At 42.4% G+C, this 23,019-nt stretch overlaps 1 protein-coding gene across 2 annotated transcripts in view; it reads right to left on the bottom strand.

The window, feature by feature from the left end:
• Positions 1-22,534, bottom strand: part of dock2 (dedicator of cytokinesis 2) — a 149,181-nt gene extending 126,647 nt beyond the window's left edge. The window contains exons 1-18 of one of the 2 annotated variants that reach the window (XM_080774161.1): positions 22,414-22,534; positions 19,517-19,600; positions 19,172-19,212; positions 17,807-17,862; positions 15,880-15,976; positions 15,178-15,326; positions 13,936-14,071; positions 13,409-13,566; positions 12,289-12,370; positions 11,972-12,107; positions 10,765-10,840; positions 10,088-10,164; positions 7,674-7,924; positions 7,155-7,253; positions 6,847-6,919; positions 6,288-6,391; positions 4,074-4,275; positions 664-761 (exon numbers count right to left, since the gene is read on the bottom strand). In XM_080774161.1, the coding sequence (XP_080630287.1) occupies positions 664-761; positions 4,074-4,275; positions 6,288-6,391; positions 6,847-6,919; positions 7,155-7,253; positions 7,674-7,924; positions 10,088-10,164; positions 10,765-10,840; positions 11,972-12,107; positions 12,289-12,370; positions 13,409-13,566; positions 13,936-14,071; positions 15,178-15,326; positions 15,880-15,976; positions 17,807-17,862; positions 19,172-19,212; positions 19,517-19,600; positions 22,414-22,459 (1,965 nt within the window). In that variant the 5' untranslated portion in view covers positions 22,460-22,534. Of the gene's footprint in view, positions 1-663; positions 762-4,073; positions 4,276-6,287; positions 6,392-6,846; positions 6,920-7,154; positions 7,254-7,673; positions 7,925-10,087; positions 10,165-10,764; positions 10,841-11,971; positions 12,108-12,288; positions 12,371-13,408; positions 13,567-13,935; positions 14,072-15,177; positions 15,327-15,879; positions 15,977-17,806; positions 17,863-19,171; positions 19,213-19,516; positions 19,601-22,404 lie in introns of both variants that reach the window. The other variant, XM_080774160.1, reaches the window with a different exon arrangement.
• Between the last annotated feature and the right edge of the window lie 485 nt (positions 22,535-23,019).

Below are 23,019 nucleotides of genomic sequence, written 5' to 3'. Positions count from 1 at the left end.
TTTTAGCGATCCGGTTTTATAAGACGTCCCCACACGTCCTGGGCCCTCTACGGGTGTAATTATAAAGACTGGAGACGTCTTGAGCACTTAAGCTGTTTTAATAAAAATACATTTGATTGTTTGTGAAGTAGTTTCCATGTTGGAAACAGTAGATCAAGATCCACACACTGCCCAACTTGCAGTATAATGCAACATCATACACCAGCAGCACCCTCTGGAGTCTGCAGCAAAGTGGACAAAGACTGATTGGTGGGTGGATGTCTTGATGATGTCACTGGTTGGAATTGATTGGTTCATGGTGACGTAACTATACATACCCATTAATTCTTTATATCCAAAATGAGTTAATAGCACAGGCAGACTCTTCACATACTAGAGCATGTTTGAAATAAGTTAGGTGTAATGTTAGAGACCACAGAAGTGAACCTTTCAAGCCTGTTTTCTCAACTTGCTGTTTTATGCAAGACATTACTCTATAAGCCATATCTCCAAAACTGGTGGGTCAAACTGAACAACCAATATGTCAATTGGAAGCTATGATTCCCTGCTTTCAGTCAAATTTAGTCACAAATGATGTCCTCAATTAGACATGCCAACAAACGATGATGTCCAAAATGTGTTGCAAAATGTGGCCTACACTACAGCAACACACACAACACTAACCTTGACCACCTCCTCCCCATCAATGAGCTTGAGCTTCTCCAGGTTTTCTTTGAGGAGTTCAGGTCGAGTCCTCCACTTGAGCAGTCCCAGTAGGCCCACTGAAGAGAAGAAGAAACATGCCCTCCATTTATCAACACATTCTGTTTATCATTGAATACTTGATTGATCAAATACTTTGCAGGGGAACAAGCAGAGGAAAGTACAATTCGATACACGGTCTGCTAAGAGGATTTATAACCCAAGAATACACTATGGCTTGTTTCCATTGGGGTCCTGACCGTCCTTCATATTCAATTCCTCTGAACATATACAGTACTATGCCAAAAACATCATATGAACAGGTTAAGAATAAGAATCGAAATAAATAATATGTACAGAAGTGGGGCGGACTTTGACTTTTTACTGGGGGCAGTTTCAAATTGCAGCCACCCGTAAGTACATTTGTGTGGCATAGGAGCTAAATTAATTTAAGTTCTATCATGTCACTGTCTCTACAGAGTTAGGAGTGGAGAGTCGATCAAAGTGACTGTTTTGTGACATTTCTTCCTACAGTATGTCTCTAATTCTGAAACTACTTCAGATATTTCATGTTTCAAAGGCAGAGACATTTTCCATTTTCTGAGTGAGTTTTGTGCTGCATTTGAACACACAGCTTACTGAATTGAATAGACAATCACAGATTATTTTAACTAAACAATTGCAGCAAAACAAATGTCTCAAATGTTCTGATGTACAGTATGCACACAGTATCTGTACTCGCTGACCAATTATACAGTATTATAAATAATATATACAGAATAGTGTGTGCGTGTGTGTGTGTGTTTGTGTGTTCATGTGTGCATAGGAGTCAGGACAAATGGTGACTTAATAAACAACCTCAACTCTCTTTCCTGCGTGCACACATCATACAAACACTCATTGTTGTTCTGCTTGTTGCCTGTTTGTTGTCTTTTTTGTGAACCAATTATACAGTATTATAAATAATATATACAGATTAGTATATATTAGCATATTTGATACTGTGTTGCAAATTGCAATACAAATTATGTACAGCAATTAAATGAATCAGTTGGTGATACATGTTGCTGGTAGCTTGTGAGACAACCCTATGGACATTAATTCTACTGCAGTATGACACCGGACAGATTGCTAGGTCTCTGTAGTGCTGCCTGCACTGCGTTCACTGCTCTCTCCCTGTCCAATCATGTCTCCCTCAACAAGCAAAGCTGCACATGTGCTGGGCGGCCCCAAGGTGGCCCACAGGCCATCAGTCATCCGGTGTGTGTGTGTGTGTGTGTGTGTGTGTGTGTGTGTGTGTGTGTGAGTGAGTGAGCACATTATGCTTTGTGTATATCTGTGTATGCTTGTACAGGTGTGAACATGCATTTGGAAAAAGCATTTTTAGCTCGACACTCACTGCATACGACAAAGAGAGAATAAGTAAAAGAGAGAGAATTTCTGAGCATGTGTGCATGCATGCGTGCGTGCGTGCACGTGAAAGTGTGATTAATACTCCGGGGCAACGTTCATTATAATGACTTCCTCTGTAACAGATGTTACATTGCACCTGCGTCAGCCTGCGTCAATTGCGTCAGCCTGCGTCAGCCACTGTCACACACATGGTGTGTGTGTGTGTGTGTGTGTGTGTGTGTGTGTGTGTGTGTGTGTGTGTGTGTGTGTGTGTGTTTGCGTGCGTGCGTGCGTGCGTGCGTGCGTGCGTGCGTGCGTGCGTGCGTGCGTTGCGTGCGTGCGTGCGTGCGTGCAATGTGCCTGTGTGTTCATGTGTGCATAAATGGTGACTTAATAAACAACCTCAACTCTCTTTCCTGCGTGCACACATCATACAAAACTCATTGTTGTTCTGCTTGTTGCCTGTTTGTCTTTTTTGTGAATTTGCATTGTTATGATTCAACACTGTATGTACCCAACTAACCCTAATACCTTTGATTCTGACCGTGTCTATCTTCGAACCCCAAAATACCTCCCTAATTGGTCTAGATCTCTACCACTGGCATTTCTTCAGAGAGTTTACAATCTCTCCACAAGGATAGGAAACCCAAGCAGAAACACACAGGGAGTCAAGTCCAATCAGAGTGAATGTATTTCCTCATTCCAAATAATGTGAAAAACAAGGCCAAGGGTCCGGATAACCAGTGGTGTAAAGTAATGAAGTACATTTATTTACATTTAAGTACTGTACTTAAGTAGGAGTAGACAGGATAGACACTCTACAATGAGAGAAGTTACAGCAGGACCACAGCAAGCACAGGTAATTAATATTAATAGCTGTGCCAAAATGCAGGGTTTTAGTTTTACTGAGGTAAATGTCAGGTTATTTTTAAGGGGAGGGTGATTCATTTTTCTTTAATCACTTGGGGAGGGTACTTCTATTTTATTTTTATTCAGAGGGATAGGGGCATGGTATTGTATATCAGGGCACCTCCATTTCCTCCAGCGGTACCCCTACATAAATGTCGACCTGTCCTTTACTTGTAACAGAGTATTTCTACATTTATTGCAGTATTGATACTTTTACTTAAGTAAAGAATTTGAGTGCTTCTCCCACCACTGCGGATAACACCATTCCAATGGTGCATAAGGCACCATTGGTGCGCTGGGCAGTTAGCAGATCCATTCCAGCCCCTCTTCTCTCCCCAGAGGGTCCCAAACACCTCCTGCATTTACTTGTGCCAAATAAGGGATGCCCCAGTGCTCTCAGTGACTACAGGCCAGAGGCTCAGATGTCATGAAGATATTTGAGTGACTGGTCCTGTAGCACCTGAAACCACTGGTGAGTGACTTACTTTACCCCCTCCAATCTCGCATGAATGTTAACAGTATCACCATACATATAGAATGGATATAATGTTATGAATGTTAACAGTATCACCATACATATATAATGGATATAATGTTATGAATGTTAACAGTATCACCATACATATATAATGGATATAATGTTATGAATGTTAACAGTATCACCATACAGAATGGATATAATGTTATTTTGCAAAGTGTACTGGTGAGGATGAGGTCGTTTGAAGTAGATTAGGGCTTGAATCTGATCGAAAAAGTGATGAATAGAATAATTTATACCCAAAAAAAGCAATAATTGATACTTTTGAAGCTCAAATGTATATCACTCTAGTATCAAATCGTGTATGGTGGTCTGTGGCACAAAATATATTCAGATGAGGCTAATATAGATTAATTATTTTGGGGGTTCGAGAACCACTGCTCCAGTGCACCATGAAATCAAATTAACTATGTCCAGCCCAGAAACAAAGTGTGCATGATGACAGTATAACACACACGCACACATACACACACACACGCGCGTGCGCACACGCACACATACACACACACACGCGCGTGCGCACACGCACACACGCACCATTCACCCAACCTACCATTCTGAGTGAGCTTGGTGGAGCAGACCAACGTGGAGATGGTGAAGCTGTCTCGGGAGCTGACAGACAGGCCTCCCCCGCTGACGCTGACGCTGCTGGCTGAACGGCCCAGTGTGGTGCCCTTGGGGACGTCACTGTGGTGGTTGCGGGTGGATGGCAGCGACAGGTAGGAGTTCACGTCCTCCATTCGCTTACTGTCACCCTGGAGGAGGTGGATGAGACGTTTCAGAGGCGTTTCAGCCGACCGATGTAGTTCAGTTGAAATATCCAACCACATTTAAATTGTGACTTAACCCATTTTCAAGATATTTGGGGGGCTTTTTGCCTTTATATAGTGGAAAGTGGAGACAGACAGGAAACGAGGGGAGAGAGACGGGGAGTGACATACAGAAAAGTTCATCAGGATCGGGACTCGAACCCGCAATGCACTCACTGTCAGGCTGCATTACGGAGTTGTTTATTTGACTGCAAACTTTGATCTAACCTGTTCCATGTTTAGCTTTGAGAAAGATGACCGAGAGGGCAAACAGAAGAATTCATATTTTCTCCTACTGTTTATCTTGTGGATCAGTAAATTCTGTGTGATCATGCACTGAATTCTTCATTCTGCTCACATACACGTATCAAACATTTTCTTTTAAGACTTCCAGCACTGACCTATCTATTCACAGACTATACAAATAAGCAATAATGAATTAAGGGGGTGGAAAACGACTGCGAAAGGGAGGCCACGAAGAAAAGCAGAGATCAAGAGGGACGCAGGGATAACGAGAGGTAATCGAGAAAGAGGGCACAAGGGGCTCGCCTGTTCAGACTGAGAGTGAATCACCAGTAATTAATCTTTATTGCCTTTGGCATTTAGTCAATAGGAGGATTCAATCTGAGCCTTGGGTCATTTAGCAAGAAATCCATTTGGCTTCACTCCTCCCGTCTAGGTGGCAATAACCTCCCATCAATTGCTATTTTACATAGCTCTGTTATACTCTTTAAGTTCAATCTTAAAGGTCATTACACACTGGCGAATTAGCGACGCGATGTGAATAAGCGATCCGAAAAAAGCAAAATATTTGCCCGGCGAATTTTGTCGCGTCTGTACACATATAAATGCGACGCGTATTGTGCGATTATATTCGCCACCCCTCCACTCCATGTCCTCAATGTTCCTCCACATGCAGATGATTACCATTATACAGTGCTGCCAGCCTGTTCTGAATCTAATTCAAGATGGCGGCTGGGCGATGCATTACAAACGTTCTTGTTTTAAACTTAAACATAGTACAGTAACTGAAAACATTTTAGGTGAGAAATAGGTCAGATCTACTCAACATACAACCATAGAGTTATAGGCGACAACAGACAGGGTAGTTGCCTTCAGATCTACTCAACATACAACAATAGAGTTATAGGCGACAACAGACAGGGTAGTTGCCTTCAGATTTACTCCAAAGCCCAAGTAGACCAGTCAATCTAAGATTTGACCAAAAATCAATTGCAATAGTAATCGTTCAAGGTTTCAATGGTTAGGCCCCCTCGCTTCACACAGGTGTGATTTTTTTCTCCAGTTCTACTCTGAAGTGACGTGAGAAGGAATCGGCAACACACCATACAACGAATTGCTTTGATTACATCTACCAAAGTATTTGGGGATAAGTGCCAACCATTCCACCTTCTCCAACTCCATCTGTACATGAATGATAAATGAGAGAAAATGTCTTGACGTTGCTAGGAATTTGTGCTAATATTAAGGTATAACTACAGGCACAAGTGAAATTCTGAGGAATATATGACTTTGAGAGTTCATGCCACCCACAAAGACATTTAAAAACAACTCTACAGTTATTATTACACGGTAAAATACCCAGTTAATTTTGCTCAGAGAGTGTAAAGATTGACCTAAATGGGCTGCACCTGTTTCACTATTCAGACTTTCCTCAACGAGTGCCTAACCCAGAAGCCCATTGCCACTGTATCAATGTCAATGATGGTCTTGCTGGGTAGTTAGTTTTGCATTATTATATTACTTCGCCTCTCGATGGAGTTGGATTTTCAGTGATTAAAGTTCTAGTTCAGCTGTCACATGAATCAGATCTTCAGCGAACCGGAGCCGAGTCGATCCATAGCTAGCTTAACTAATTGTGATCTTTCTAGAATCCATTCCAAATCAGTTTAAAGTATAATTTCTGTGTACATCCTGGTCTGTCCATCCTTGCTGACCTTGAAGACCACAAGGTCATGAAGTCCATCAGCTAGAACCGTCCCGTCCTCCTTCATCAGACGCACAAAGGCCATGGCAAAGTTCTTCTCACTCTTATCCTTGGCTGTAGAAAGAAAAGGCATAATATTTGAAAACAGATAGATGAAAGTGGGAGAAGGGTGAAGAAGGGAGATTAGAGAGATAGGGTGGGGAGGCAGAGGACAAGAAGAACTTATTGATGAGGAAGGAAGAAGAGATGAGAGGAGGTTGTTGGGTTGCTGATGTGCACGAGGAAAACATGTTTGAAAAATACATAATCAGGAGAACATCATCAAGGGTGTGTAATGATGTGTTGGTCATTTTCCAAATTGCTTCCAATCATCCCATCCTTTCACAGTGGGGGTATTGTACTCTGGGGCTTGAAAAGATAGGAGGTGAGTGTTTTGATGGAAGGAGAGAGAGAGAGAGAGAGAGAGAGAGAGAGAGAGAGAGATTTTTAGCACTCTGAGATTCCCTGTGAATGAAAAGTGCATTATAAATAAAATTCATTATTATTATTATTATTATTATTATACTCACACTCTTGGGAGGAACGGTGTCTGAACATGAACCGCAAGTGGATTCTCTGCATGTCTTCCAGAGGGATCGCCACCTGGAAGACAAGTACCGCTTAAGCCCTACTGTATTATACTTGTTGTATGACAAAGAGCAAAAACAGCAGATCTACAAGGTGGCAATGTATTGCATCTCGACATTGTAACCTTGTAGGTCTGCATTTTCTTTATTCTACAACTGCATCTGTACTATCTGACCAGTGCCAGATAGATTAGAGAGTTAAAAAGCACAAACAGTCTGCATATTTACAAGTAAATATTTCTGATGCACACCTTGAATGTCTCCATCCAGCGGGGCTGTTTGATTTGATAGTAGATGACAGATCTGTACTCATTCAAGCCTTTATCCCCGGCTCCCAGACAAATGGAGTTCTAAAGTGAGCAAGAGAGAGAGAGAAGCAACACATTGGGCTGTGTTTTTGTGTGTGTGTGTGTGTGTGTGTGTGTGTGTGTTTGTGTGTGTGCGGCCGTGTGTGCATGAGAAAGTGATGGATTTTCTCACTAGTGCAGAGCCAATAGGTGCGCCCACTACAGTATGAGGGAGTGCTCGATATGTGACAAGCTTGGCTGACTGTCCCACATGACCTCAATCTCCCACACACACACACACACACACGCACACACACACACACACACACGTACAGTACACATACTTTACAACATTCACTTTTGTTTTCTCTCTGTGTGCCACGACCTAGACGAACACACAAACACACATTTCCACACATAACCTAAACACTTTGCTCAACAACAGACATCCGCGTAACTGCTCACACACGTCTACCCACTTACCGGCACGACCTTGCCATCCTCGTCGCACACCCACACTATCACCTCCACATTCTTCTGTGTGGTCTTGTTGTACTTGTCGAAGTCGCCGCCCTGCAGTGTGAGGTAGATGTCGTTGCGGACGTCGCCCGGCATGATGATCTCGGGGAAGCCCAGCTTGCGCGCGACCACCGTGCTGCGGTCCACCAGGTGGGGATACTCCTTACGGATCTGGACTATGTCCCCCACAAGGGCCTTCATGGTCACCCACAGACCTGAGGAGAAGAGGAAAGACTAGGTTAAACTAATCTAGTATGTCCCCCACAAAGGCCTTCATGGTCACCCACAGACCTGAGGAGAAGAGGAAAGACTAGGTTAAACTAAACTAGTATGTCCCCCACAAGGGCCTTCATGGTCACCCACAGACCTGAGGAGAAGAGGAAAGACTAGGTTAAACTATAAATACAATCCACCGGTGTCAGGGTGGTGTAGACTAGCACGGGTTCTCAACCTGTGGGTCGGGACCCCCAACATGATTTTGGGGTGGTCCCCAGATGACAGTGAAGTAACAATTTAAGGACCTTTTTAATGATAAATGATAAATAAAAATAAAAGACCATTACTGCATCAAAAGTAATCAACAATCTATATTATAAAAACTGGTCAAACATTGGCCAAATTGTCAAATAATATAAGAAAGGCGTGGTGCTAGCGGTGGGAGTAGCAGTGACAGGGACCACATGCATATAACGACCAACATGGGAGAAAATGGGAAAGTTTAAAGTTGTTCCTCAGCTTTAATAGATGCATATAAAACACACTTTCGGGGAGCACAAAAAGAGAAACACAGAATTACAGTATAGTGTGAATCATATTGACAATAGGTATTGGTCTACTCCTGGAATAATGTTACCAACTAAAGCCATCATCACAATCCAGCAGAGGGAAGGGAAATGTGAAAGTGTGAGTGTTGTTATTACATGCAGGGATTTACTCAGCAGTTATCTGGACTATGTCAGGCAGCTAAGCTTTCATACGCTAACCTACAGACCTATGATCTGAGAAATTGAGGGAAGGAATAGCAGGGAAAGATAGAGAGAACAGCTCAGTGAGTTTATGGTAATGGCAGAAAAGTAGACCAAGCCAAGACTTGGTCACCTGTATGTGCACACTGTACACGCATGTGTGCGTGCGTGAGGCTGGCGCGTGTGTGTGTGTGTGTGTGCACGCGCACATGTGCACCAGAGGAGACGGACCAACAGAAGCAGAAAAAGATTAGAGATTTTTTTTGTTTGTTTTTTGCCCCAGGCTCTACTTCCATATCGCCTCCTTCCATATCTGGGCTACGGTCCCAGACGAGGGGCCGTCAGGACGGAGAGTTTAGAGGAGAAAAGAAGCAGGTGCGAGATAAAGGACCGAGTTATATGACACCACAGTCCAATATGTGGGGCAAGTCTGTGTGACAGTGTTGCCTGTCACATGAGGCAGAGCATGGGAGTCTGGGAGACGAGCAGGGGACAAACAAAGGTCAAGTGATATGAATCCATATAGTGCTGAAGTGAGACATGTAATCAGCATCACTATGTATGGAGGAGGGAGGGGCTAGACGAGTGCAACGTGTTCATTTTGCTGTACAAATTGTACAAAAGATCAATATAAGTACTTGCACATGTGATCCATTGCATTACTATCAGCATACAGTGGTTCCCAAACTGTGTTTTGAGGCTATAGTGTGTCGTGAGACAAGTACAGGTGTTTTAGGATTTGTATTTACTATTTGAGTACTTTCTGTGCACTCATTTTAAATGAGGCAAATAATATACCCTAGGAAAAACAAATTAACCACTTTTTTGGGCATGTCATGACATTTTTGTGTACAAAAATATCAGATCTTCAAGCTCACAGCGTGTTGTAAGATTGTAGATTATCTATTTCTTCTGCTATGAATATAGGCGTGCCTTGGGACTTAATTTGACTTGCCCTTTGGTGTGTGTTGGGCACAAAAAGTCAGACAACGACACTCTCATAGTTTCAGACCAAATATCTTACCTAACCTAACCTATCTTAACTATATCATTTCTGGGGACCCCCTGGAATGCCCTCAGGCCTGGACCCCACTTTGAGAACCACGGACATATAGCACGTATAATAATTGTAAGAAAAAGAAAAAGACGCGTATTGGCTTTAGAGCTAAGCATACATCAGTTTGGGGCTTAAAAATATAAATTGTGAATCATTCCCTTTCACTGCATGCCACAGCGGTACAGTGGACGTGCAAGGCTCTTGTTCTCACCTCTTTTCAGAGCACGTTCTCATTTTAATTCAGTGAAAGCAGACCAAATGAAATGGAAACCCTCTCTTGTACACCGGTGTCTGTTGGCAATTAAACCCAGCGAGCTACAGAGATGAATGATTCAGCATAATGGGAGAAATATTACCTTGTCCTCCACTGTCTCCTCGTGTTGCTGTCACCTTGTTCAGCAACATATGGAGGAAGTCATGCTCAGCCACCACCCTGCATACACACACACACACACACACACACACACACACACACACACACACACACACACACACACAGAACATGACACGACACGATCAGCATTAATGTTGTTCACACATCCAATTGGCAATTTCACAAAAATGTTGTTCTAATTCAGTAACCTGTTAGTTACAGGGACACAGCCTGTAATGGGTTACTGAAATGGCATGTCAATTTTCATCTATTCAGCCCCTCATTCATGGAATGATCTTAAAAGCCAAGCTAAATTGGGATCATCTGGTTAAATACTGTATATTATAAAGGATATTTTTTTTGGAGCATGGCCCCTCAGATCTGCGTATAAGAGGGTCTATCAGTGTGTCAGTGTGTCTGTGACATGTATACTGCCAGTAGGCTACAGTATCACAGTACCACAGAATTATTTAACTAAGTACCCCTTTTCCACTTAATGTTTAACTTTAATTTTATAATAAAGGTCAGTGGAGCTCTGATTGGGGTGAGACATTACCCAAATGTGGATCCCCATTGGAGTTACACTTTTCCCACATGCTTTGATAGAGAGAGAGAGAGAGAGAGAGAGAGAGAGAGAGTACACCAAATATATGGACATACGGGAAGAAGGGGATGAAATACTGCTTCTCTTCATCGCATTCAACCTTTCCTTTGATGATGTCGCTGATGTCCATCACTGCAACAAAAAAAGAAGCAAACCAGGATGTCATGATAACGTTAAGATACATGTCATCTGAAATAGCACATCGATTGAGCCCATTGTATCTCCATCATCTCAATCTTTCTCGCATTTCTTTCCAGATAAGGAGTCTAAAATAAGTAACTTTGAGCTACGTTATTTGTATGAACATTTATTATTATAACATTATGCCAAACATTTTGGGGAAATGAAGGCAATAATATACCTTCAGTGGCTGAAATGAGACAGCTGGTAACACATTAATCAAGGAGTGTAGACTGTAGATCATTACAGAAGGGCTGGGATAATGTTTACACTTTTAACCACTTAAACACTATACTTGCCTGGTACTATCTTCACTGAATGTAGCCCATCTACAGTACAAGCTCACAAGTGAACTTGGAGATCTACCATTTTCTGCAAATGTTCTCCTAAAAATACGAATGCTGGGGATTCAGTGATTAAAACACCAGGATTTTGCAGTGATGGCGACCTTTGCGGTCTTCTTCAGATGGCCTTCCTGAAGAAGATTTAGACGCTGTACTGTTTATGCTATTGTAAATAAAGTTTGGAGCGTCTAAAGTGAGTTGTGAGCTTCAACCTTTCGCTTTATGCTCGTTATTGCTTTTTTTTTTGGGCTCAACACTAAAGATGGAAGATGTGTGTTATTTCTGGTCTTTGAATGTGGGTTTGCTATCTTGACCATGTACTATTGGGGGACTGCACATTAGTCCGACCTATAAGGAAGGTACTGTTCCTACCTGCTACACCAATAGGAAGGTACTGTTCCTAGTTTCCTACCTGCTGCACCAATAGGAAGGTACTGTTCCTACCTGCTGCACCAATAGGAAGGTACTGTTCCTACCTGCTGCACCAATAGGAAGGTACTGTTCCTACCTGCTGCACCAATAGGAAGGTACTGTTCCTACCTGCTGCACCAATAGGAAGGTACTGTTCCTACCTGCTGCACCAATAGGAAGGTACTGTTCCTACCTGCTGCACCAATAGGAAGGTACTGTTCCTACCTGCTGCACCAATAGGAAGGTACTGTTCCTACCTGCTACACCAATAGGAAGGTACTGTTCCTACCTGCTACACCAATAGGAAGGTACTGTTCCTACTTCCTACCTGCTACACCAAAGGGCCGTCTCAGGCCCTGGGTACACTTCTTGTTGTTGTGCTCCTTCAGGTCCATCCTGCCCACCCTCACGATCTGGCAAATCAGAAAGATCTTCTCCCTACACAGGTCCCTGTTCCCCAAGTCCTGATAGGCAGAGAGGGAGAGAGAGAGAGAGAGAGAGAGAGAGAGAGAGAGAGAGAGAGAGAGAGAGAGAGAGAGAGAGAGAGAGAGAGACACTAATCAATAGGAGCACCTGCACTGAGCCTTCTCATTTCTGTCATCGTGCTAAAAATCAGTGTGAGAGTGTCCTCTAGTGGTGACTTACTGTAAAGACAACCTTCAGGTTGTTGAGCATGTCCAGATCCTTGGGGAAACCTTTGCTGCCCCAGCGAACCAGGTAGTTCTCGCTGCGCATTGGAGGACACACACACAACAGTTTATTTATTTTTAACCTAATCATTTTAAATAAAATGAAAGTGATTAAAAACGATTACCAAAAAAAGAACAAATGCAGAAAAGAACATGATGAGGATGTTCAACTCTGGAGTGGAAGACACTCAGACAGAGACAGACAGTAAGACAGACAGACAGTATGGATATACAGACTGATTGATTGATTGATAGTTTGATTGATTATTTTTCCAGCTCCATTATGCCTCCAGCTGCTGTGGAGCAGAGATACACATTGTGGCATTGAGTGACAGTCCCAGGCATCACTGGTGTCAGGCCACACACCGTCTGTCAGCATCTCTCATGCACTGTAATTTGCATCTCTACATAACCTTACTTCGCTCCGATTTAATGGCCTTGCCATGCCACGGTGGTTTTGGAGAGAGGACAAATGAGGACACAGGAGTGAATGAGTGTGTGTGTGTGTGTGTGTGTGTGTGTGTGTGTGTGTGTGTGTGTGTGTGTGTGTGTGTGTGTGTGTGTGTGTGTGTGTGTGTGTGTCTGGGGGGAGGAGGATGCATAGGAATTTGTTTGCACTAACGAGATGGATGCAGTCTCGCACAGCTGGTATAAAATGCTTGGCTAGGTGGAGGCTTCCATTTGAAAGTAGCAGGTTGGGCTTGTCGTGCCAAGACAGCTTGTACTGGACCCTGTCTGATCTCACATGGTAAGACACTGTAATTCCTTACCTGGAAGACAATAGCTTTGTTTGACCCGATTCTCAATGAGATAGTAATGTTAATATTAACATACACCACCACAACAAACTTGTTACACAGACAGTACTATGATTTTATGAAAACGTTTGTGCCTTGTGGCATGTTAAGAGAGGGAATTCTCTCAAACCACCACAGATGTATTTATGACAACTGGATAAAAATGTAATTCATGACATTGTCATTGTTGATTGGTTCAACAATGACATTGTCCATTTTTAGACTTTCAGAGTTAGATTTTGCTGCGTATCAGATTAACAAAAATAACTGAGGAAGCACCTAATGATGGCCTGTTTGTTGGGGTCATAGAGGGACATGAAGAGCTCTGAGTCCTCTCCGATGCGACACACAAAGTTCCTGACATAGACATAAAGGCTGTGGGTGGGAGAGGACTGGATCCTCGCAGAGATCCCAGAGTGGTCTGTCTGAACATTGGACTGTGAAGACAAAGGAAATTCCATTAGTATATAATGTTATAACACCGGCCATGGCTGGTGTGATAAACTACCAGATAATTTGCCAGGTTACCAGCCATCAATGGAGCTTGTTCTATTTAATATATATATATATATATATCTGGCTGGTTGATAAAAGTAAAAAAGTATTTTAAGTATCTAATATGACTGTGTAGTCATAATAAATTGTCAATGTAGTAAGATCTAAAAGCTTTATTAAAAACGTGAATATCATTTTAGTCAAGTGGCTTTGTCTGTTCTAGTGGGGAATACACAACATAAAACATAATTAACTCTCAAGTTACTGCAACTATGCCGACAACATCATAAACCCTGGTACCACTCCTGTACCTCTTCCTCTTTGATGCGTTCGTTGATCTTGGTTGTGGCCTCCTTGTGGGCCCGGAACAGGCTGATGACACTGGCTCTCTCAGGCTCCAGGATGTTGCCGTCGCCGTCCCGGACCACCTGGTCCAACTGAAGGATCCTGGGAGGAGGTTAACAAGGGGAGGGGGGTGTGGTGTTGGAGTGGAAAGAGGAAGGATGGCAGGGATAACCATATGAACCTTAACAAGGGGAGGGGGGGTGTGGTGTTGGAGTGGAAAGAGGAAGGATAGCAGGGAGAACCATATGAACCCTAGTGTCCATATTCCAGGGAGACTACTCTGCGAAAAGAGCAGGTCCACAGGCTCACAACACGTCATAACATGACACGTTGTGAGCTTGCAGAACAGCTAATTTCCGTGAAGAGATTTGGTGTAGAGGGAAATCTGAGTAGAGACGAAGCCCAAGTCAACTAAGTATATGGGGTTTAAGTTGAGAGAGAGAGATCAGGTTAGAAAGTAGAGGTTAGGAGATCGAGAAAAAATGCGGAGAGTATGTTTTGCACTCCGTCCGTGTGTTTGTCCGTCCATGTGTGTGTCCGTCCGTCTGTCCGTCTGTTACCAGCTAATCTCCGGCACTGTTAACCCGGTTGATGCCAAATTTTGCACACACACTCTTTTCCAGAACGGCCTGTTATAGCGCCACCTGGACTCCTGGAGGTGGCGCTATAACTTTTGAAAAAAAGAAAAAAAATTATATCCCGCAAATCGTTACACACTATCTTTTATAGTCATGTGTTCAAGCCGGATCTGTCCAATATTTCATATTCCATCCTAATTGGCTAACATTGGTTTCAAAGTTGGCAGGATTGGCCCGTTTTGAACAAAAAGCCTCAAATCATGAACGCAGCGTGAAATTTACGTGAAATCTTTCACAGATTTTCCTACTAGGCTGAGTAATATATCCCACCATTTTCACATTGGCCTATTATAGCGCCACCAGGAGGCCACAACCTGACCTGCCCTGGTGGAGACCTGTGCCCAGAGGGGCATTTTATCTAGTTGTCACTGCACAGAGTATGCAAATACTTTGACCATGAAATGGTCAGGAAGGGTTGGAGGAGACAAGAGAGAAGGATAAAGAGGAGATGATAATGGAATAAAGGAAGAGAGTTGTAGAAGAAGAACATGTCACAATGCAGAAGTGTAGGACCTCAAATGGAGAAGACAGACAGAACAAATTGATAAATGTGGGGGGAAATGTCTGTACTTGTTGCCGTAGTCAATCTTCGAGGTGACCTTCTGCTTGAGTTCCTTGAACTCGTCGCTGGGCAGAGTACCAGACAGGAGCTGTGAGCGCCACTCCATCAACTCTATCATCAACCTCTGGACCTGCTTCAGACACCGTTCTCTGTTGGCCTGATGAGATGCACACACACACACACACACACACACACACACACACACACACACACACACACACACACACACACACACACACACACACACACACACACACACACACACACACACACACAAACAAAAGTAATTACTCACCTACTGCTGCAGGTTCCATAAATAATCCCAGTGTTGTTCAAGATGCATGGTTTTTATATTGTAAATAATGATCGTCGCGTGGTTTAGCAACGACTACCACTATGAGAGGAGCATGGGGACTTTTGGGAGTGTCATAGTAGCTTGTTTACAACTGAAACAGACTTCCTGTGCACTAACTTCCTCTCCAAACTTCAAAATAAGAGCCACATGTAATGATTAGTCAACACTAAATAACCTGTTAGTCTACTTACAGGACGTTAACATCTCATTTGAGTTCCTTTTGAATGCCTGTCAGATTTCTCTGCATAACTATCTCAGCTGTACACACACACACACACACACACACACACACACACACACACACACACGCACACACACACACACACACACACACACACACACACACAGTTATTACCACAAAGAGCTGTTTCCAGATGCTTCCCCACTCTCTCAGTGTTGTGGTGACTTCCTTCACGAGGGGCATCTCTGCTGATAAGACCACCTCTTCATTACTGTGGACACACACAGTTAACATCTTTAATTGCATTCACATTTAACAAGAAATTATTGAACACAAACAATAGTGGATGCGGAAAACTCTACAACAAGTGCTTCAGGATCAGAGTTGGGTGTAACGAGTAACGGAAAATATCGTTACTGTAACGACACTACTTTGGTCGGTAGCGAGTAATATAACGACACTACTCCTCCAAAATTGATAATCACACTACAGTTACTGGTCGCTTTAGCGCTGCCGTTACTCGCTACTTGCATCATGTGGCTGCTTTCAGCAGTGTTGCTTTAGAGAATAATGCACACAACGGAGATGAGTTGAACATGAACACTAATGGTGCGCTGGCAACGCAGTAGGCTACGCAGTACGGACTAGAACATGTCAAACCGGTGTCAGATCATCAGCAGCACAGCATTTTTCGTTACTGTCGTGGACTCGTAGGGTGGCCAGACGTCCGGTTTTAGACCCACCTTTCCTCCTCCCAACTCAACCTCTGGCCGGACACATCATTGTCCGTTTTTTTGTGATATAGCCTACAGTGCTTGTGTCATAACTGTCATTTAAGTCGTCTCTGTATTAAAATCTCCGTAGCACTTTTCCGCTGCACAGAAAGCTCCCAGTCTCCCCACTGTCACAGAGACAGAGCAGGCGTTGGGGTGTTGCCATGTCCGCTTATTACAAGCGACTTTGGGCTTGTTTTATGATAGCCCAGTCAGGCTTCTTTTGGGCTGTTTTCATAGACATGGCTGCTTGTTTCTCTTCTAAAACCTGGCAACACTGCCAATGGGAGGGTCTGTTTGTTTGTTGTAGAACGTGTGTTCTCACAATCACTAGTTAGTTAATGTAGAGATAAATAAACCAAATATGCCGAAATGAAAAACTACATTTAATGAGCAATGTAGCAGGGGACTCCACATCATAAAGAAAGGGATCCTAAAGCACTGTGAACATAATTATAGTCTACTGATTTATCTCAGTCTCATTATTTTATTTGAATATATATTGTTGGGAAAGTTAATATTTGCCTAGAACCACGTGGTACAGTGGTTTTCAACCATTTTCATATCAAGGTCCAGTATGTATTCTGCATTTTAGCCATGGACCACCATTTGATGAGATTTGGCCTCACAGACCCCAAACTAAATATTATATTGTTGTGTGGCAGTTCAGTGCAAATTATTTGACAATGCATCTCAGGCGATTTTATGGAGTAACGCAAAAGTAATGTAACGAGTAATGTAACTAGTTACTTTCTCCAGGGAGTAATAAAGTAATGTAAGGCATTACTTTTTTCAAAAGTAATATGTAATATGTAGTGCCTTACTTTTATGAGTAACGGACCCCAACTCTGTTCAGGATACAGTTCACGGGTACAGAAAGCATCGCCTTCTCCATATACAGTATGGCGACTACCAATTATTGCAGATATTGAACAGAATTTTGCCGATGCCTTAGCTCTCGGCTTGGGCATGCCTGCAATCTGCAGGCCCCTCACGACTGATTTATGGACATCCAAATGGCTTCCAAATATGAACACAAGTAGTTTACATTTGTAGCCAAGCTGTATAATAGCATCCTTAAGACGCTGGTACTTAAGCACCTTGGTAAAGAATGCCTCTTCCTGACTGTGGTCAAATGTACATGACACTTCCAAAATGGTCACTTCTCTACTGTCCTCGTCAACAACACACACACACACACACACACACACACACACACACACACACACACACACACACACACACACACACACACACACACACACAGAGCGTCAGAGTGAAGAACATGGAACATTTGAGGACTGTCCAACGTTCTTTGTTCTACTAACCCTCGTTTTTCAATGATGACCTCCTTCAGGTGGACAAAACTGACCGGAAAAGCACCCTAGGGAGAGAACAGGAGAGATGGTGATGCATGTGGACAGTTTTAGTCCAGCAAGGAGGAAAATGTATCAATGACAGCATACCTCCTAGACTTTAAAACAGAACCTCACACTACAATCAATAGTACTTACAGTCCAGAATAACAGAGCATTATGATTAGTATTTTATAAACCCATGTGACATCTTAAGCTTAACTTATTCTCCATCATTTGAGGGTTTGCCGAAAATAACAAATCTACAAGCTAACAATGCATCATGATACAACGTTAGCTTGTAGATCAGTTCTTTTTGGCAAGTCAAATCTAGTCACAAGATTAGAGTGGCCACTCTAGAGTCGTCCCAAGCTTTTTAGGTCGAGACCCAAAAGAGAAATAGAAATTGTGAAAATAGACGTTCTACCTGTATAAGCTCACATGTTGCTATGCGACAGGCTGTGACCAAGCCCCCAGCTAACGTTGAAGCTGCCACTACTGGCGAAATGTGGAATTGTAGCACTTTCATGGAGGTGGACGGACGTACATGATGTCACGTGCGTAACTAGGCTCACTCGAGCCATTGAGTTATAATTGTACTTCCGGCAGTCTTCCGGGTGCTTCAAAACGCTACTGAGCAACTTCTATTGGAATGAATAGCGGAGGGACGGGCCTAACACTCGGTCTCAGGTTTATGTAACAACCCAGGTAGTGCTTAAGTTGCTTGTTCAGTATTGATATTCGTTTTAGCTTATTCTATAAACTCCATTTTAACCATGTTAGATTCTTCGAAAACGCCTGTTCTTTTTTCTGGTGACTGATACTGACCTCCTAATACGTGAGGCCGGGTTTTTAATTACTTTTTTCATTTATTTTTAATTATTATTTTTAGATTTTTGTATGGAGCCTTGTTCTTTTCCTGATGCTTTTCATCCAAACTAAATTAGTAGATGTTTGTACTCTGTTTTGAATTACATTTCACTCACCCCAGAGTTGTGGGTGAGGGTGACCAATCAGAGCCCACTTTTCAAAGTGGGGCATTTGGTGACGTTTGAATCTGTTTGTAACCGCCCCTTGTAAATGAATCTTCCACACCGAAGTTCCAGACTATATCTACACAGATATAGTAGTCTGGCTATGCCAGGTTAAAACCCATTTTGGGCGGGAACCCGTTTTGGTGTTTAAAAATAGCAGATCTAGGTCTGCTATTTTTGAAAGAACGACTGACATAGAAACATAGCTTTTTCAGAAAACTGTCACTATGTAGAAGACATTTTTAGAATCTGATCTCAGGTCAAAATGGGTTAATAATGTCCTGGGTGTGTTCAGAACCATTACCTGCTGAGCCTTATTCCTGGCCAAGTAGCCTTTGTACCATCCTGGAAGACAGAACCATGCAATTTAGTAGCACATTAACAGAGTGAACACAGTCGTATTTAGCATAAAATATTTATCATCACCAAAAAAAAGCTATACATATTCCCGAATGCATTCCATGTCAAATATATTCCATGAAAGATGGAACTGATTCTCAACATGGGGTTTGCTGTAGTCACAGACATAATCATTGTATTGAATGGGGGTCTGTGGACTATCGTCTAATCATCATGCAATTGACACAGTTGAGAGTGACTGAATTAACCTGTAACCTAAGCTGTGTGTAATATTTCACACATTTCTCACCATCGCAGACTTCCTGGATGTAGACTGTGTCGCCGATCTCCAAAGAGAGCTCATTATCCCCATTTCCATTAAAATTCCATTTAACTGGAAGACAGAGGAAACAAACCAAATCAAATGAATTCTCAAATACTTTACTTGCAGATCAAGCATGAGAGGAAGGGTTTAAGGACACCACAACACAGTTTACTAAAAAGCAATAATAATCAATCTGGGAAAAAAGTTGACATTGTAACATTTCTTTCTGATATGTATTGCACTTCTGCACGCCTACAGTAAGCAGGTGCGTATTCAAAAAGCAGTTGACAACATGAAATCATGTCATAACACATGATAAAACCACTGCGGTCTTCATAAACGCAACAAATACATCTCATAACATGACAGGCATGAACAATGTATAATAAATAAACATTCTTTTAGACACAACAAAATACATTTACCCAATTATTTGTATCCTTACTAAAACCCTGCTCCTACTCTGGAACCTTGTCCAATAACCAAGCCCTTGGTAAATGCTTGAATGTTTGTACATTGGAAGTCAGCTTGACTGACACCTCCAGGCTATTCTATTTGCTAGCCTTGCACGTTCACGGTCAAGATAAATGTTTTATTGAAGCAACATTTCGGTCGTGGACTGTAGACCTTCCTCAGGCCGAAACGTTGCATCATTAAAACTGTTCACTTGACCGTGCAAGTTGGCACTTGGCAGTGTACGTGCGTATCTGATATTGTCAATAGGTATTGCAAAAAAAGATGTGTGGGATGGGTGATGGCCGATTTAACAGTCACACCTGGCCTAATTGGACATCAGTGCTAGGTCTTGTTGTGCATCGAGCACACAGGATAAATTAGCCATTCCCACACCCACATTCAGGGGATAGCCACTGTCAGGAGAGAAGACAACGCTAGAGATCTGTAACCGTTTCTGCTGAAGTGATACCATTTTGGTTTCCGTTATACAACAGCATAGCTTGCTTGATTTTGTATCACACTGGATAATAAAAAACCTTATTGCAGGAACCCTGCCGTTGTCTATGCCTGGTGGTTATGTCACAAGAACATCAATTCACCATAAAATGCATCTTTTAACTTCAATAGTAAACTGTTGAGAGAGAAATGTTAAAGCTTGGTAAACTAATTTCACTGCCACATGTGAAATTTGCCACAGTGATGAACAGCCCAATTTACTGTACTTTGCATCATTTGTAGATACTACTTAAAATTAAGTTAAATATATATATAGTTTTGGAGCTTTTAACACAAAATCAAGTAGGCCTATCAACACTCTTTCATAGACACATTTAACTGCTAAACATAATTATTTCACAGGGAAGAATTGTAGAAACATATATTGATATTGAAAGGATGGCATATGGAAACGATGAATCTTGTGAATGACTCTTAAATTTACACTTTCACAAGTTGTAATGTACTGTACAGTATATGTCATTTCTAAATTCTAATCTATTGAGCAGGCCTTATTCTTGCTGCAGTGTTACCGTAATAAGCACAACGAAATCCTCACACTAACTGCCACCCCCTCCACTTCCTGTGTTGTCAATTCTAACCGAAAAAGACACAGTCTGTGTAACCTGCTACAATATTTGATATCAATCGATGCTTTCCTGCAATTTTACACTCATGGCCAGTGGCCACTGTCAAACTCGACGCCAAATACCAGGATATTAAATATAATCTTTGTACATGTTTTGATGGTTGTTCCATCTTACAATATGAGAACAACACAATGTATCAGTGCTGTGTTCTGCACTTTCTCCATGAGGTCAGCAAACATCCGCTAGGAGAGTTGTGTTTTAGAGGGCATAGTTATGAGCATGTCTGTGTTATATGTCTGATAACAGACATGCTTAGGCTCCAAGGTTCTCATCTTACACACACTCAGCATTGACATTGCAATACATGTGTGGTGCAATAATGACACTGCAAATGATGCCAGGTGCTACGGTAAAGTCATCCAGCCATTGGTCTGGAAGATCAGAGTTTTTAATGACGTCTTTTTAACTGGTCTTGCATTCACATTCAGGTGTCATGTTGAGTTAACAACTGCCTGTATTGAACAACTGCCTAATATCATTCTCAAAACTCACCCTATAAATCATTCAATCAAAATAGATAAACGCTTTCCAAATGGATCTGGTGAAAATATGTAATTCCTGCGTTTTATACATTGAAATACACATAGTAAAAACCAAACATATTGCAATGTCAATTGCTTCCAAAATAATTCAGCCATATAGTGTATGTTCTGTGAAAATCAATTATTCCAAGCAGTGAAGTTACAATACTCAATTTCTCTCTGTCGAGCAGTTACATTTATACACAATTCTCCACTTCCTCTCAAGGCAGAGATTGATAATCTGAACATAATAAATCGGGCTGTGTATCGCTGCCTACACATGGTAGAAATGCAGAACATAACCATTTCAGCCGATCATTTCTGGGGTGTTCATACTGAAGATATGTGTCAGTTAGGCAGCACCTGACCACATCCTGTGAAGGAGGAAGTGATAGTTCTAGCTCTGTCTGAGCATTAAAGATAGGTTCATGTGCCTCATGGCTCTCACACACACACACACACACACACACACACACACACACACACACAGTCACACACACACACACACACACACACACACACACACACACACACACACACACACACACACACACACACACACACACACACACACACACACACACACACACACACACACACACACACACACACACACACACACACACACACAGTGAGTGTACTCTGTACAAATGTAACCAAATGGACCCGGATCCATGATGGATACATTTGTACAATCTCAATGAGTTAAACAAGCACTCAGGATTTTACATGGTGGGAGAGTGCAACCTACTGTACTTACCTACACCATACCGCTCTGTAATTGACTTGGTCCAACAAGGCGCCATTTGGACCTATCCGCGCTCTCAGAAATCATCCACTCCTTCGTTCCTCTCTGATGTTGTCCCCTTCTAACTCTTTACCAGGCTTTCTGATTAGTCTCTAACTTCTGCTGTTGTGTGTGTGTTTTTCTCTCTCACAGCATGAAAACAACAAGCTCCTCCTCTTCTCCTTTTTGTCTCTTCTGTCTCTCCCCTCTCTTCCTCCCTTCACGCTGCTAAGGGGAAGTGGGTGAGAAAGGCAGGGTGGAGGAGGCCCTGGCTGGTTGAGGTTGGTAAGCTCTAATTCTGTCTACTGAACAGTGAACACTGACTGTTGAGAACTGTAGTTTTCTCCTGCTGCCGAGCTGCAATAATAACTTTGGGGCAGGCCCGTCTAGAGTTTGAATGGACAGGTATCAGTCAAAAGGGAGACATCGAAGTGGAGGGATGGATGGGGAAGGATCTGCGGTCGCAATTATTATTATTATAAGTCACTTATCAAAGCCATTATAAACTGCATCACTTCTTTGTTGCACCCTGAGGATCGGTAGAATCCGTTACTTGCATGCAACACTACTAGTGTGTTA

Source organism: Protomyctophum bolini (assembly GCF_963924005.1).
Source record: "Protomyctophum bolini genome assembly, chromosome: 10".
Classification (NCBI taxonomy): Eukaryota; Metazoa; Chordata; class Actinopteri; order Myctophiformes; family Myctophidae; genus Protomyctophum; species Protomyctophum bolini.
Note: the sequence above shows the minus strand (reverse complement) of the source record. Positions and strands in the feature narration are given on the sequence as shown.